Below are 16,780 nucleotides of genomic sequence, written 5' to 3'. Positions count from 1 at the left end.
ATGAGTTAAAGTTGCAGCTGCTGCCAAATCATGTGCCGGGTAGCAAATTGAAAACCTAATTTTGTGATGAAAAAGGTAGGCAATAATAGGGTTAACCCAACACTGTCACTCTGCAGCAGCAGCAGCTTCCTTAAGAACCCTGTGGCTGCTGCTCTGCCACTCCTTGCCTATCTTGTGCCCAGTGCTGCACCTGGCCCCTAGAGCTGCAGAGGAAGCATGGAGGGAAAAGGAGAAAGGGTGAGGCTCTGCCTCTGTTCTGGTGCTCCTCTTAGTTGGTGGTGCCTGAGGCTCATGCTGCTGCAGAACGGTATTTGAGCTGGGTCTGATGGTGGATCATCTGGGCAACAAGAAGCCCTACAGGCTAAGTGGCCCACCTTCCTGGGCTGGAACTAGGCCATATGTTTCACACCCTTGCATTAAATAAGCTATCTTTCAAATAACCAAAAATATCACTTAAATCTTGTAAATAGATGTCTTGTTTGTTTTGGGTTTTTTTAGCCTGGGAGGTTTACCTTTTTCATATTTCAGAAGCACGTGAACAAGTTTGTGATTTTTACCTGTAGGAAAGAACCCCCTCAAATGAAAACAAATAATGATACTGTCAGTGACTTGATTTGGGTTTTCTTGGGGTTGAGAGTATAGAAGCAAAGTGTTGTGGTGTGACTGAAGCTTTCATGGAAACTTTATTCTTGTATTGTGCTCAGGTAATGCCCAAGCATTGGTGCATGTTATATAGCAACTTACATTTCCTCAGCTAGTGCTGTCCTCTGTAGGACCTTGCTGGCTCCTTTCTTAGCAGTGAAGAGGTTAGAACTGCCTTATGCTATCATAGACTACTTACAGACATTACATCATATCCCCCCCTCCCCCCCCAAAATGGCACTTGATTTTAAACTTGGTACACTCCCATGCTGAGACCAGGGCATGCCCAGAAGAGGCATCATGTTAGTTGGACCTAGCTTACCCAGCATCTGTATACATCAGGCACTTTAGTGGGGCTTTTTTGGTGCTTTCACCTAATAGCTGATTGAATCAGCTAGTAGATAAAAGCACCAAAAAAGCCCTGTTGAAGCTCCCAATCCATACAAATGCTGCAGTGAGGTCAAGCGAACATGCTGCTGCTTCCAGCAAAGCATGTATTTTTGGGAGGGGTTTTGTTTTGTTTTGTTTTTTTAACATCTGTTAGCAGCCACAGCCTCCAGACTTTTCTTTCTCTAATAAACTTTCTCCTACTAATAATCTGAACTGGAATTTAGGCTAGAACAACTCTGGAGTATGCAGATGTTGTTATACAGCTGTACTTTAATTATAGTTTCTATTAACTGTACTCTTGGTACATTTCCTGAATTCAATCTTTGCTTTTTCTTAAAGCAAACAATATACTTGGTCTACATGAGCTTACCTGCAGGCCTGCAAGTGTCTGGTAGTGGTGATATTGTTGTGGTTACATAGCTGAGTTACACTGTGGATGGCTATCTACTGAAACAGTCATGTTAGAGAGGAGTAGAACATTTAAATGGTTTCATTTCAGCTTATATTGTGACCAAAAGAACATGCTGCTATGCCCAGAACTAGTAAGTTTTTATAACAGCTTTAGGAAGAATATTGCTTGTCCATTATTGGTTTTAAAATTATGTATTTTAAACATGAGTTTTCTTTATGGCAACATTTATTTGATGTATACAATATCTGACATCATTTAGTGAGTTTTATTAGGGTTGCTTATATAATTTTACATTAACTTTGCAACACTATGCCTGCTTTCCTATATTACATTTGTCATAATTCCTGTGTTCAGAAAAATTATCTTGGGTGACCATGACGTATAAAGATTCTGTTTTCTTATTGTTCAAAAATATTAATAAAACAAAAATAATTCAGTTTCTTCAGAGCATTCTGTCACACGACCCAATAAAACTTTATTTTCTTTCCAGTTGATAAGCTCTATGAGCTCAGTAGCAGAGCACTGTCTCCCCTCCTTATTACGCACCTTGTTTGACTGGTACAGGCGTCAAAATGGAACAGAAGATGAATCTTATGAATACAGACCTCGATCGAGCACAAAATCAAAGGGGTAAGGAATATTGTATTTGTCGCCAGTAAATCCACATTTGATTAAGTTAGGCAGTTAAGAAGAAGCACTAAAATAGTGAAATTACATAATGGAAGCTCCACCTTCTTGAAATTTTTAAGTGTACAGTAGACAAATATTTATCTGGGGTGGTTTACATGGGGATGATCTCACCCTGAGCAGGAAGTTGCAGTAGAAGACTTTCTTATTCTGGATCAACAAAAGTTAAGGTTTTTGACTTCTGTTTTTAACCTGAGGGAAGAAACAGGTTTGATACCTTTTCTGCAGTGATCCCAAGTTCACTGCCAAGAAACAAAAACCACCCTTTTGGTTCTGTCCCACATGTGTTTTTGTTTTTAACATAGGTTTGGGCATGGTTCGTGCCACTCTCACAAGAGATGCCTGGCTCTGGGAACATGCCAGAAAGCAACCACACAATAGTTTTTGGCAAATGATGCATGTCAAATGGGAATGAGTTGACAGGACTTGTTTCTCAATAGCAATTGCAAAATCACAGAGGTGGTATAAGTCTAGTGTTTGATTTCTGAGGCTAACATAAGGACAAATGTTGGTAGACTCAAGGTTTTGGGCTCTCTGATGCTATTGTAGCTATTTGATAAGACCTTTTAAAAAGGAAAGAGAAATGGAAGCAGTATGGTAAAGAAGGGGATTGTTCTCTAGTCTCCCTAAAAAGAATGAAAAAATAATCCCAGCTCCTTCTAAGCCCCAAATTCTTTCCTAGCTATGCAGTGTTTTTGATGCATACCCAGGGATTTTTATATGAAAGAAAAAGACCAATAACATGCAACTCTTATGTTGTATCTATATTCAGTCTTACTTACGATCAGTCTTTCTTGTTCTAGGGATGAGCAACAGCGTGAGAGAGATTATCTACTTGAGAGGAGAGATTTAGCTGTAGATTTCATTTTTTGTTTAGTTTTAATAGAAGTTCTAAAGCAGGTAAGTGCTTTATGTTCTGCCAGCTGTATGGTTGTTAATGTTTTGCTTTTAATTGTTATAACATATAATGTACCTACTTCTGGCTCTTCCATACAAAACTCAGGGTACCATAAGATAAAGTCATATGATGTGCTATTAATCCTTTCAGCTTCACAAAGTTTTCAGCCTCCCCTCCCTTTCTACTTCTATCACTGTCACTATCTCTTTTCAAATCTCTTGAAGCTAATAAATATAAGCTGGTGTTTTAGTGAAAAAACAGAGCAGTGAAACTATGTTCTGTTATGATGAGAAGATTCCATTTGTTAAATGTTTTATTGAACAACAGCAGTGATATCGATGAATTTAAGATGACTTTTCCACTAATTAGATTCTATACATGGAAAATTATAACAAATTTATAATTTTCCATGTATGAAATCTGAGGCAGCGGTGGGGGAGGGAATGGATCTTAAACTCAGAGTTGTCTTGGAATCGGGTAAATCATCATCTCTTGTGGAGTGTTACTTCTAAAGGTTTAAAGCTGGAGTTTACCTTTCATACTGTGTTGCCTAGAAAGTTAACCTGAAAAAATCCATTTCCAGCAACATCCTTGTACAGTAAAAAACCCTAATTTTAATAAATTAGCATTCTTTCATCTTGCCTCCTTGCTTAATTATTCCCAGGAAGCAAGCTGATATTTCTGTTGTGGGGGTTTTATATATATATAATGCTATTCAGCTTTCTTTTGATAAAAATGATTAAGAATTGCAAATAGGATAAGTGACAATGAGGAAACAAATCATTTTGTCAATTCTCATTAGCAATAATAGTAGTAGCAATCATCAGCATACTATTTTGCCAGACAGAGGGGCTGGCTATATGTTAGCATATGCCATCATTTGCATTGATTTGAATTTCACAATGATTCATTTATTAAATAGAATAAAAGAAAACCTTACAGGAAGAAAATTTTAGGACAGAGATAAATGCTATATTCTCTTTAGCTGAAGCATAAAATTCTCTTTTGTACTTTTTAGGCGAAGACAAATCTTAATGCATTGTTAAATACTAATAAGTACTTGGCAGAAATAACCCATTTAAAATAGAATATTGTCCCCTTGAAAAATATTTTTAAAAAAAATCTGTACAATGATTTTTAAAAAAATGCAACTGATTCTTTTTAATCACTGACTATTAGGAAATATAATAATAATAATAGTAGATTACCGCCCCCTCCAAAATATTAATGATACAGTTCTGTTAATTGAAAACAAAATTCACACTGAGCATTGGTCTGTAACCAAATCTGCCTAATTCTTAAAAAATAATAAATGTTCCCACAACTACTTTTATTCAACAGTTTTTTTTCCCCCAGAAAAATTCACATTTATAATTTTGGGGTGGGGGACAATTTTAAAGTTTTTTTAAAAAAAAAAAAAGTCAAATGGCAAACTATGTATATGGGATTGATTTTCCCCCCCCCCCCCCAAACCGACCTCTGCCTTAGTTATGTTAGCTCATCTCATGTGAGTGATGCTACCAAACTGGGTATACATTCCTTTTCTCTGATCTTATTTTTTTTTCTCCTCCTCTTTGAATGGATGAATGACATCTTTTGAGCTACCGTATTTTATGGTGTATAAGTCAAGCTTTGGAGTCCAATTTTGTCCTCTGAAAATGCAACCTTGACTTATACACCATACTACCTTCCCCTGTGAGTAGCTTTAGGCTCAATTCTTGGCTAGCATGGCCAAGGCAGTACTGCTCATGGGGGTGGGGCCATGCCAGCTGAGTGCCAAGCCCAGTGCCACTTGCAAGAGACAGGGATAGGGCTGGGCTTGGGGTTCGGCACTTGGCTGGTGCAGCCCCATCCGCTGCAAGTGGAGCTGCCTGGGCCGCACCAGCGCTTCTCGCAGGGGATGCGGCCGCACCAGTCAAGTGCTGAACCCACCCCCATCTCCTGTGAGTGGTGCTGCCTAGGCTATACCGGCCGAGTGCCGAGCCCAGCCCCATCTGCTGCAAGTGGTGCTGCTGAGCCTAGCTCCATTGATTGCGAGTGCCATTGGGCTTGGTGCTCAGCAACACTGCTTGCAGCAGACGGGGCCAGGCTCAGCACTCGGCTGGTGCAACCTCATCCCCTGGGAGCCTGGTGCTGCTTGTAGGGGACTGGGATGCGGCTGAACTCAGAACTTAACTGGGGATGTGCTGCTTACCAGGGCCAGGCTCTGCTCAGCTGGCACAGCTTCATCCCTTGCAAGTGGTGCTCAGCTTGCTGGCTATGGGGCTGTGCGAGCTGGGTACTGAGCCCGATGCCACTTGCCGGGGCTGGGCATGGTGTTCAGCAGTGCTGTTCACAGCAGACAGGGCCAGGCTTGGTGCTTGGCTGGCGCAGCCCAGGCAACACTGTTTTCAGGAGATGGGGCCGTGTCAGCTGAGTGTTGAGTCTGGCCCTGGCTTGTACACCATGCCTATGAAAAATCCTATCTTTCCTAACTTTTAAACTGAGGTCAGCTTAAATGCTGTGTCAGCCTATACACTGCAGTTTTTTGGGTTCTGTTTTCTGACATGACTATTCTGCATGTGAGGTTAAATCTGAAATTGGCAGTCAACATCAGTTAGAGGTCTGAAGGATACACAGCTAATCTAGACTCATAAGTTATTCATGGCAAGCCCCTAGTGATTTGATTGCTGAATTTTTCATTACCATTTTTGATTGCCTGAATCCAGAATTCCAGATAATTTAAGAGACTATCATACAAATGTACATAAAATTGATATTTTTGGTGTTTAGTCAGATTGCTTGAATATATAGGCACAGGTCCTCAGCTATTTTAAACTGTTATAGCTACGTTCTGTGGAACTATCACAGTTTATAATAGTGGAGGACCCACCCCTCTAAGTCTCTGGGTTTTTCTAAGAGGTATGTCAGAGTGGGATCTGCTTACAGATATAGAATAAAGTGAAATATTTAATCTATATTCTAGATACCTGTTCATCCAGTGCCAGATCCTTTAGTACACGAAGTTCTAAACTTGGCTTTCAAGCACTTTAAACATAAGGAAGGGTAAGTTGAGTTTCCGTGTGTGTGTGTGTGTGTGTGTGTGTGTGTGTGTGTGTGTGTGTGTGTGTGTGTGTGTGTGTGTGTGTGTGTGTGTGTGTGTGTGTGTATTTGATTTATGTCATTCTTTCCAGCAGAGACTCAAGGTGGCTTACAGAAAGAGAACAGATAACTTATAAAGCCGGAAAACAGCAAGACAACAACTAGAAAGAGAGCTAGTATATCAGCATAAAACAGAGATCCCCTAAAAACTATCTTATTATAGTTTTGCTTGCTAAATACCTACCCAAATAAGGAAGTTTTACAGTGCTTCTGAAAGATGTTCAGGCTTGGGCTCTTGTAGGCCTCAAGAAGCAGGTGTTCCAGAGGTTAGGCATGATTGCTGCAAACAACATTTTGCCTGTTTTTGCCAAGTGGACTTGGTATATAGATGGTACTTAAGGAAGTTGCTCTTAGCTGACCTGGAGATTACAATGAAGCATAAGGGAGAAGATAGTCTCTTAGGTATATAGGACCCAGACTGTTTAGGGCCGTACAGGACAAAAACAGTACCTTGAATTGTGCTTGAAAAGCTATTGGGAGCCAGTGCAGACTCTGGAGCATTGGGGTTATGTGCTCCTGGAGACCATCCTTGTCAGATGGCTTACTGCCACGTTCTGTACCAGCTACAGCTTCTAGATGATCTTCAGGGGCAGACCTACATAGAGCAAATTGCAGTAGTCTGGCCTTGAGGTTATGAAGGCAGAATGTTGGTGGCCAGACCTGAATTGGAAAGGGTCACAGATGGAGGTGGTAAAAGGCACACCTTGTCACTACCCCCACCAAAAGATACAGGTGCAGCAGAGTATCCAGGAGCACCCTAAGGCTACAAGGAAGCTTAAACCCCATCAATGATAGGTGTCCCAATGTCTGCCCCTGGCTGCTTAGAAAGTACAGCCCTGTATTAAACCAACCCAAACTGACCTACACACATTTTAAATAATCCAGTGATTAAATATAAAAACAAAAACCATATAACTTTTGTGTCCAGTTTGTGTTATCTTTATATTTTGATTGCTAATTCTTTATGGCAGACATCTCTCTCTCCATGTTTTGTACCTTCCTGAACACACCATAGATACTTAAATAATATCTAAGAATATGCTTGTTCTCCCTTACTCCACTTTAGGTATTCAGGAACCAACACTGGGAATGTTCATATTATTGCAGATTTATATGCAGAAGTGACCGGAGTTCTTGCTCAATCAAAGTCAGTTCATTATTTACCTCTTATTTTCTACCCCTCCCCCCCCCCAAATATCAAACTTTCCTTAATATTTACTGTTTATGTTAATAATTATTATTAATAGTAGCTAACTGGTCAGTGTTGTACTTCCTTTCCCTTTTTCTTGTTTGGTCAGATTATTTTGTTGCAATCCTGTCTTTTCTTAAATTATTCATCTTTCTGCTGAAAATGGATCCAGTCTGATGCTTTTTAATAGTAATTACCCTCATTAATTTGAGTATATATCCAAGCCTTTCTAGTGAATATTGAAACAAAATTTGAGTTTACAAGTTGTTACTCTTATCGCTCATCATTTTATTAAACATACATATATGTATTTCCAGTTTTCCACGGGATTTTGCAACTATATTATACAAGTCATGTTTTCTAGGTTGACATGGTAAAAATGACTTTTCCAGCTGTTTTGAATTATATGTGCATCAATGTATTTATATATCAAGGCTTTTTTTCTTGCTTTATTTTTGTGAAGCTGTGGGCTGTTGAAATGTATATGTGCCTTCTTGTCCTATGAATACCATTTTCTTAAATTACATCCTTCAAGCAGTTGTTTGCATACACATTCCTGATTGTTGGTTGTCTCTCATTCTGAGCCTCTGACTGGAGATTTTTGTAGCTGCTACAGTCTCCATAAATTACACCTTGGCCCCCCCCTCCCCCCCCCCATGTCAATGGGATAAAGGGTGGGTTCACACTTTATGCTCCTCAATTCCTTGCAACTGCCTGGCTGAGACCAAGCATTTGATGATAAGTGCCAAGTGGCTTATGTTCTGTTTCCTGTGAAATTTGTATCTGGTTTTCCTCAGCAACTTACCTTTTAATTAATTTTTCGTTACATATCGACCGTATTTACTTATTTGCTTCCCTGTACCCTACAGTTTTGTGGGATAAGGTTCCATGCAACCTTCGGGACTGGGAGATGTCTTGCTGCCCCATTCATGACTTCTTCATCAGACCTTGAATCTTCAGGGTTCCTTGGGCACTAGGACTTCTTTGATACCACCTAGCTTTCATACCTAGCACCACTGTATCCCATTGAGGCTCAGCCTCCCTCTGAAGTCTCCCAGCCTACCTAGGTCAAGGAAGGCTCAATGGCTTTGGTTCCAGAGGCCTGGCAGAGATGGAGACTGTCAGCCAGTTGGGTTGTGTTGAAGCTGTCAGGGAGCCACCAAACCTTACTCTGCCCCTGTTCCCTGTGATTGAGGGCTCACTAATTACCATGCCTCAGATGTCTAGATCCAATGGCTGAAGATTTGGCTCCAGCATTTGGCAGTAGCATGCTCCCAAACTCCACCTTTACTCCACTGTTGCAGACAGTCTGGGTATTTATAGATGTGCTTTGGGAGTGCGTGTGGGGACATTTTAATTAAAGCGTCTCCAAGAGCCACTCTAATCAAAGTACCTGGAACATCATGTATCAGCATCCATGTGCTGAAAAATGGTGGCAGGGGTGCTTTAACTAAAGCTCGTCAAAGGAGCTTCAGTTAAAGCTCCCCTGCTGACATTTTTCAGCGTGGGGATGCTAGAGTCTGCTGGAGTGTGGTAATTACCATGGCTTTTCCTGATAAATTGCAAATTCTCTGATTTTTTTTTTTTTTGGTGTTAAACCCCCAAAATCCATGATTAAAATTAAAGGCCCCTCACTGCCCCCCTCAGCCCTGCTGGAGGGGGCCCCCAGCTGCCAGGGCTGCAGGGCCAGGGACCTGGGTCCACAGCCCTCCTGCTCCCACCAGCTGCTGCAATGGAGCCTGGCTCCCAACCCCCGGCTGCCTGTTGCCTACCCACTGCAGGCTCACTCAGAGGAGCTGGCAGCTTTGCACTCCTGCGGGGCAGCTGATCTGTGAGTAGGGCATGGGCAGGTGCCAGGAAGCTGGCCTTCCCCCCATATGCCCTGGATGAGTCAGTCAGCCACAGCCCCGTCCCGCTTCTCCCCAGGGCCCTGTGGCTGCAGATTGTGGTCCCAAGCCCCACATACCACCCAGCTGGGTAATAGTCCCAGCCCTACCCAACCTCCTCCCTACCTACAGGGGCCTCAGTCCTCCCCCACCGCCCACTTAGCTTGCAGGGAAGCTCCCACAGGTGTCTGGTGGCCATGTGCATGTGCATGCACATGGCACCCTCTGCCTAACTGCCCTCTTCTCATTCCCTCCCAGCCTCCTTGCAGGCTGGAATTCTGTCACACTGCAGAGAGCTATGTTTCTGTGGCAAAATGAGAAATTCACAGTTTCCTTTGGCAAAGGGGAAAATCCTGTGGAAACATAATTACCAGGGATCCGGGTTTTTCCACGTTCCAGGAGACTTGATTAATCGAGTTTGCTCTGATGCACTGTAATTACAGCGTTGGAGCAGCCTCCTGTACGTGTATAGGAGCCCTCTGATACTGAAACAGAATAGCACCATGATTTCCCTGGAGTCAAGCCATCTGAGTGTATCTGGTGGACACCTGCACTGAGCTGGTACCCTTTTTGACCCAGGGTCTGTTTTCAGGTCCCCACTTCTGATGCAGGCTTCTCCAGTGCTGTTGGCCTTGTCACCAAACTCAGGTTTCAGCATCAGCTCTCGATCGGATTACTCCTTGGCACAAGCAGCCTTCTCCATTTACAGACCAAGGCAAAGTTCTAGGAGCTTCTAGTTCTAGCTGCCTTTTAGTGGCTTCAGAATATCAGTCCCAGTCTGGTCCCTGGCCCCTGCCTTAATGTACATTAGTCTTCTCTTGGATCCTACTATCTGATCCTATTCCAGTTTGTCTTAAATTTGGTCCAGATTTCCCTGATGATTCAATTATTTGAGTCATGATTTCATTCTGATTAGTCCTTGTCCATGAATATAGCCTTCCTGGTGGTTGTTATTTTCACAAGGCAAGTAGGTAAGATCTGAGCCCTGGTGGTGAATTACACTATTCTTTATCAAGACAAAGTGACTTTATGGATGCATTCTAAATTCCTACCCAGGCTGGTTAAAATATGAACAGATCTTGTTGCCAGTGATTTTCCCCAAAGCTGCATTCCTGTTGAGTCGAGCTCTTCGTATACTTCTCTGATGTTGCAAGGGCACTATTCTACTACCTGCAGAGGACCGACTTGAATAATCAGAAGGCATGGCAGTTTTGGCTCAGAGACTGTATAATTGGATCTCTGATGATATCTAGTTATGCTAGATACTGCTAGGGTTTAGCTACCCCTGTGACTTGGACATATTTCATAAGCACTGAGGCTACATCACTTCCATCCCTTCATGATGTCCCCATAAATGCTACCTGCAAGGTGACTGTACATTTACCAAACTTACAAACATGCCATTGCAGAAGCCTTATGACTGTTGTTGCTGCATGTGGCAGGATAATTCTCATGTCATTCTTAGCATAGGGACACAGAGGCCTATCACCAAGTTTTTGTGGGCATTGCATTTAAGTTACCCACCAGTAAGGAATGTGTTTGTGGGCATTAATTGAAAAAGAAAAGGAAATTACAAGTAGCTGGAGTTCTTAGAGATCTGTTGTCCATACATGCATTCAGATTCCATTTTCTTTCCTTTCTAATTCTTTCATGAAGTCAAATATGTATGTGGACAGTTTCTTGAAGAAAAGGGAGTTCTCAGTAACTGGCATTCCTGGATGTATAGTCCATGCACATATTTAGATCTCTCCACTCCCCTGCCCTTTCTTCCTCAGAGTCAGATGCAGTTATGTTCTGCAGCTGAAAGGAGAATAAGTAGCAGAAAGTATATCCTTTATCTCCTCAGCCTGGGACCAAAGTGAGAAACAGGATTGGGGTTCATTATACAGGTACTGCTATCACAAAAACATTTCTGATCAGAGGGTCAAGTTGGGAGAGACATTCAGTAGTCAGAAATGTATTTGTCAACAGTACGTCTCAAAGAACTGCAACTCCTGTTAAATAGCTTTTTTATACTTCTTAGTCCTCAAAGAATGAATCCAAACCAGTAACAAACAAACTGTGCTGTGTGCATATAGTTACAGAGAAAGAGCCTCAGATTTTTTTTTTCTTTTAGATACCATATATATTTTTAAATAGTTAAGTACTCACTTGTGTTGCAAAAGTATGGAACAAGAAGATAGTTTAAAAAAAAATCACATTACCAGTCTTAGGTATATAAAAGTGGACAGAAGGCTGACATCCTTCAGTTGTTATCATTCTACCATGATACATCCTCTAATATATTAATTTATCATGGCATGTAGTTGCTAAATACAAGACATAGAATGTTCAGTGTCCACCTTGCCTATATGTCTACAAATGTAGTATCTGTATCAGTTAGAAAAAGTTGTTATTTAAAATATTTATAATGGGTTTACATAATTTCTAATTAAACAAACTTGGTGTTTGCAATGTGTATCACTTATTCAGGTTTCAAGCTGTTAGGAAGAAGTTTGTCACTGAATTAAAGGAACTGCGACAAAAGGAACAGAGTCCTCATGTAGTACAAAGTATCATCAGCTTAATTATGGGGATGAAGTTTTTCCGAGTAAAAATGTATCCTGTAGAAGATTTTGAAGCATCATTTCAGTTCATGCAGGTAAATGCGCACATTTACTCCATGTATCTATCTTGTCTATTTTGTAAGCTGTTTGGGAAAAGAACCATCTATAACACTTTGTATGCTGCTTAATCCAGTAGGCCCTAATTTGTGTTAGTCCTTAATTCAGGGATATCAGATGTATGGCCTGCAGAGCTACTCTATCCAGCCCCCAGTGCTCCTGGTGGGCCAGGGAATTTGTAGTGAGGTGACAGCATTGGACAAGGCCATCAGCAGCAGACAGGTGGATGAGCAAGGGCTGCTTGGGTCACTAACTCCTCTCCCCATGGCTACTTGCCCCAGCATTGCTGTAGCTGTTGGCCTCACTGTTCCTGTCAGTTCTGCTGCCTCTGCTGCTTGTTCTGCTGTCTGGATCCAGCAAATTTGACACCCCTGCTTTAAGCAATACTATAATAAACAAGATTACCACTTTTACTGAAAGCTAAGATGACCCTTAATTTAAGATGATCCCCCCCCACAATAATTGGATTCTGTGAATGGAAAAATTATAAATTTAATATAGTAATTCATCCCCCCACTGCTGCAGGATGCAGGTGGTATGGGGAGGTCAAGCAGCTTGTCCCCTGCTTTTGCCTGCCTCCTGTCTGCCACCCCAACAGCCTCGTGTCCCCCCTTCGCATCTGCTCCCCTTCTGCCCTACTACTCAGCCTCTGCTTTTCCCCTCTCCCGAGTCTCTTCTTCCCCTCTTACCCCCAGCCTCTGCTTTCCCCCTCTGCTGCTTCTGGTTTGCACCAGGAGACTCCATTCCTGTTGTAGCCTGAGGCACTGAGCATGGCACCAGTCTCAACCCCTTCCCCCTAGCAGCCATGCAGTCTGCACTATGTTTCTGTGGGGCCGGGCTGGGACTAGGCTCACTGCCTCAGTTTGCAGCTTGTACAGAGCCTGCTGTCTTGGAGCAAAGGAGAGGGCAGGTGAGGGGGGCACAGGCTGCATGAGAGGGAGAAAGGGGGCAGGTGCTGCACATGGGGGGTGAGAGGGTTGCAGGGAGGTGAGACAGAGACAGGCAGCAGCTGTGGCTACAGTTCCAACTCTTGGTAAGAGCTGCAGCCCAAGTTGCAGCAGCCTTCTGCTCCCTCCCCTCTGCCCACTGCCCTTGTACTTGATTCTAAGATGAGGGGCTTTCCCCCGTGTTAAATGGGGGTGGGGGGGAGTACGTACCTTGTCTTAAAATCAAATACTATGGTAGAAGCGCAATCTGAGACTTTACGGCTGCTTTTCATCAACAGATTTCTTTCTTCAGTTTATCAGAGTGCAAGTACAAAGACCACTTGGTACTCTTTTACTCTTGGTATCTTTAATGACCTCATATATAAAGACCTTTTTAAGAATACAGTATTAGTAACTGAGAACTTGTTTAAAACTAATGTTATATTTTTGGTAGTCAATTACTGGTTTAAGTTGTAATCCTGGTAAAGACTTACATACACACGTAAGTGCTTGCAGTGGATTTAGGATTGGCTCAGTCTTTAAACATGGTACAGTCCCTCGCTCTCAGGGCATGACTGTCCCATAGGCATCCTCCCACATGTCAGTCCAGTGCCAATATAAACAGGGTCCATAAAGGGTTAACTTACAGGTCTGCATCCTCTTCAGCCTCTGAGAAGGTTCCGTTTCAATTTGAGAAGCTCCTTCCTCACTTCATTCTTTTCTCTCAAGCTGTCTGTGACTCCCTGATGTGGTGCTGCTGCTCCCAGTCTCAGCACCTGGGTCTTTTCCCAGATCCTGAGTCCCTGGTCTGGTATTGCAGCTTCTGGCCAGGACTCTCTCCCCCTCCCCCTTTTGTCTGCCTGTCTTTCTGGCTTCCCCTGCCTACAAGCCTTTTGACTTCCTGTGGCTGCTTATCTCTCTCAGCTGGTCCAGTCCCCTTGAGCAGCCTGTAATTGATGTTACCACTTGCAGCTAGGCTGGAGCCTCTGGCCTTACAGAAGGCCTTTCACAGTGCCTTCTTAAGGAGCTGAAAATTTGGACCATAACAAGATGATTCCTGTAGTATGAAGGTGTAGGAGGGACCAGGGATTTTAGGGTAGGCTGAACAAAGGTGTAGGGTCTGTTGCCAAAATCTGGGATATGGGGACAATGCTTGGGATGCATTTCAGCAGTTTGGACCAAGTGTTGGCCACATTTAATCCTGCACCCTCCTGACTTTACTCAGCCTGCCACTTGAGGTGGGTCTGGATCCAACCCATGGGAGCCCCTAGGGTCCGGATCTGGCCTGAGGGACCAAAGCAGTTTGACACCCCTGCTTTAGGTTTCCTTTGGAGTGTTGTGTGCACACACATTTTCTCCTCTAAATGATTTTACCAATTATTGACAGTAAATCAGGTTGAAAAATTAAACCACTACATAAATGTTAGTTTGGTTTTGTTTTTTTTACCTTGCAAATTGCTAGCAATGATAGACAGACAACCGCTTTTTTCAGAAGCTTTAAAATAATCATTGCAGAAAATGATCCCTTTTATTATCTGTTAATAAGTGATAAGTATTTGCTACTGAGGTATTTCCTTTTCAGTTTTCAAAAACTTGTGGGAGTACTGCAAATAGCTCTACAATATTGCTGGAGAAACTTTCGTTTGTTACATTTTAATTTTGACTAGTTGCCATCTACTGTCTTACACATATTTTTATGCAACTGAAAATCCTTTTTTTTTTTTTTTTTTTTTTTTTAAACTCTTCATTATAAAGGAATGTGCTCAGTACTTCTTGGAAGTAAAAGATAAAGACATAAAGCATGCACTTGCTGGTTTGTTTGTGGAAATTCTCATCCCTGTGGCTGCTGTAAGTATGTCTTGAAGAAAAAAATACCCCAAACTCCTTAAAATGTATATTGTGCAAAAACTTGGTGTTGACTAATGATAAAATAGTTTAATTTACTACTTTAACTTGCTTTAAGTGTGGGAATTCAGGTGACATGTTTCTAACGCTCCTTAGTTGCAACATTTTCATCATTTTGCTAGATGTTGTGCTGTATGGCACAATTGTATTTCATGTGCTGTTAATACATTTCAGATGGAAGGACTTGAATATCTCTTCACTAATCTTAAAGGTGATCTAAATGCCTTTAACTGTCTTAAGTGCACACAGTTGTTTTTAACATTGTTCTTAATTGCATCTTAACATTGTTCTTTATATGTCTTTGTACTTATTTATATTTATTTCCACTAGGCTGTTAAAAATGAAGTCAATGTACCATGTCTGAAAAACTTTGTAGAGATGCTCTATCAGACTACCTTTGAATTGAGCTCAAGAAAGAAGCACTCACTGGTATTTAAGAAATATTTCAACTCTTGACTTGACTGACTTATTTTATGGTTTTAGACAAATGATTTGCCTTAGAAACATTGCATGTTCTTTAAACTTAATCCTGCCCTCTTATGAGGCACAAGAATTAGTGTCATATAGTTTATGCTAAACCTGCCCCATCTTTAATCTCAGTCTTACAGTTTAGGGCGAAGTATAGACAGTCAAAAAGCCCCAGATTGAATTGAATCGGTCTTTGCAGGTTGATCTAAGATGCAGAGATTAAACTGAGAAGCAAGGGAACAGACATTCACTTTTGATTCGGAAGTCGCAGACACATGCCTGCAGTGGCTCAGGCCATAAGTCAGGGAGGGGGCTATATCACACCTCCCAGCCTACAAGCCACTGCCAAAGGGAAAGGACTGAAGCTTCAAGACTTTCCCCACCGCCTCCCCCACCCCCACTCCAGTGGAAGGAGTGTGACTAGGCTACAGCCCTGGGCTAGCATACTGGAGGTTGAGACTTTAGATCCAATACCTGGCCCGCACAGCCCCGTGGGGTCTTCCTGGATGGGGGGACAGTGCCTGCCAGGGTTCTGCCGCCTCCTCTCCAATCCCTGCTCGAGGCTGCCAGGCTGAGGAGGGGGTGGGTGGGGAAAAATGTTAGTGGCACTGAATTCATAAAAGCTTGAACAAGAATAGTCCTTTTTCTGACGCAAGCATGTATTGAGCACAGTAATTTGCAAACTCAAGCACACAACAAAAAACAACCAAAAGTCTTTGCCTAAGCTAAGATACAGCCCAATAAACACAGCGAGAGCACACACAGCTTAGTCTGAGTTAAAATGTAAACCAAGAAGACAAGAGAAAGCCTTATACAAGTCCCCTTACAGGCAGGTATTCAGAAAGTCCTTGGGAATCAGCATGTGGTCTTAGATGTTGTAGTAGAGATCCCAGTGCTCACAGGTGGCAGTGGACCAGTCCCTCCAGCCCCGGTTCCCCAGTCTCTTCCCCCTCCCCCATAGCCTGGGGGAGCTGAAGGGAATTACACCCCCTCCCTTATCAACTGCTTTCCTGCTTCAGTCTCTGCCAGAGTTGGGTGGGAGTGGAGTCTGCTGGTCTCCTGCCATTTTATAATGTAAATATAGTTCTGTGCTTTCTTTGGTCACACCAGCACACTGAGCCAGGGGATGGGGGATTAAAGCCCCCCAGACTTCAGACCCCAGCCGGCGTTTGCATGGGGGGTCGGGCAGTCCCCCTTAGGCTGTTGCCCGCCTGTACCCTGTGTCCTACTCAAGCAGAGAGCAGGGGGTGTGGCCAACACTGAGTTGAGGGGGGAAGGATTAAAGCCCCTCCCAGACCCCAGCTGGGGTTTACCTGGGGTGGTGGGGGATAGTCCTTCTCAGGTTGTTCATCGCCGCCCCCTCCACTCTAGTAGGGTAAAGTCTGGTAGGGACTGCTCGCCCTGCCCTCCCCCCCCCCCCCCACAATTCCTCCAGCAGACCCAGCTGTGGTCCCCAGCTGGATTTCTCATCTTCACCCCCTTGTCAGCCAGTCCTCACTGCTCCAGCTAAGGGGCAAAGGGGTGGGACCAACCCTTCTCTCTGAAGCGGACAGCACAGCCCAGCCCAGGGCTG

At 42.9% G+C, this 16,780-nt stretch overlaps 1 protein-coding gene across 5 annotated transcripts in view; it reads left to right on the top strand.

Moving 5' to 3' along the window:
- FRYL (FRY like transcription coactivator) overlaps positions 1-16,780 on the top strand; it is a 246,895-nt gene that overhangs the window by 99,590 nt on the left and 130,525 nt on the right. For all 5 annotated transcript variants that reach the window (XM_090035895.1, XM_090035899.1, XM_090035897.1 and 2 more), the window contains exons 4-10: positions 1,935-2,074; positions 2,935-3,031; positions 5,995-6,074; positions 7,237-7,317; positions 11,718-11,886; positions 14,590-14,682; positions 15,070-15,168. In XM_090035895.1, coding sequence (XP_089892021.1) covers positions 1,935-2,074; positions 2,935-3,031; positions 5,995-6,074; positions 7,237-7,317; positions 11,718-11,886; positions 14,590-14,682; positions 15,070-15,168 — 759 coding nt within the window. The remainder of the gene's footprint in view (positions 1-1,934; positions 2,075-2,934; positions 3,032-5,994; positions 6,075-7,236; positions 7,318-11,717; positions 11,887-14,589; positions 14,683-15,069; positions 15,169-16,780) is intronic.

Source organism: Crocodylus siamensis, chromosome 2 (assembly GCF_052110815.1).
Source record: "Crocodylus siamensis isolate JL-2025a chromosome 2, ASM5211081v1, whole genome shotgun sequence".
Lineage (NCBI taxonomy): Eukaryota > Metazoa > Chordata > Crocodylia > Crocodylidae > Crocodylus > Crocodylus siamensis.
This window is presented reverse-complemented; position numbering and strand designations above follow the sequence as displayed.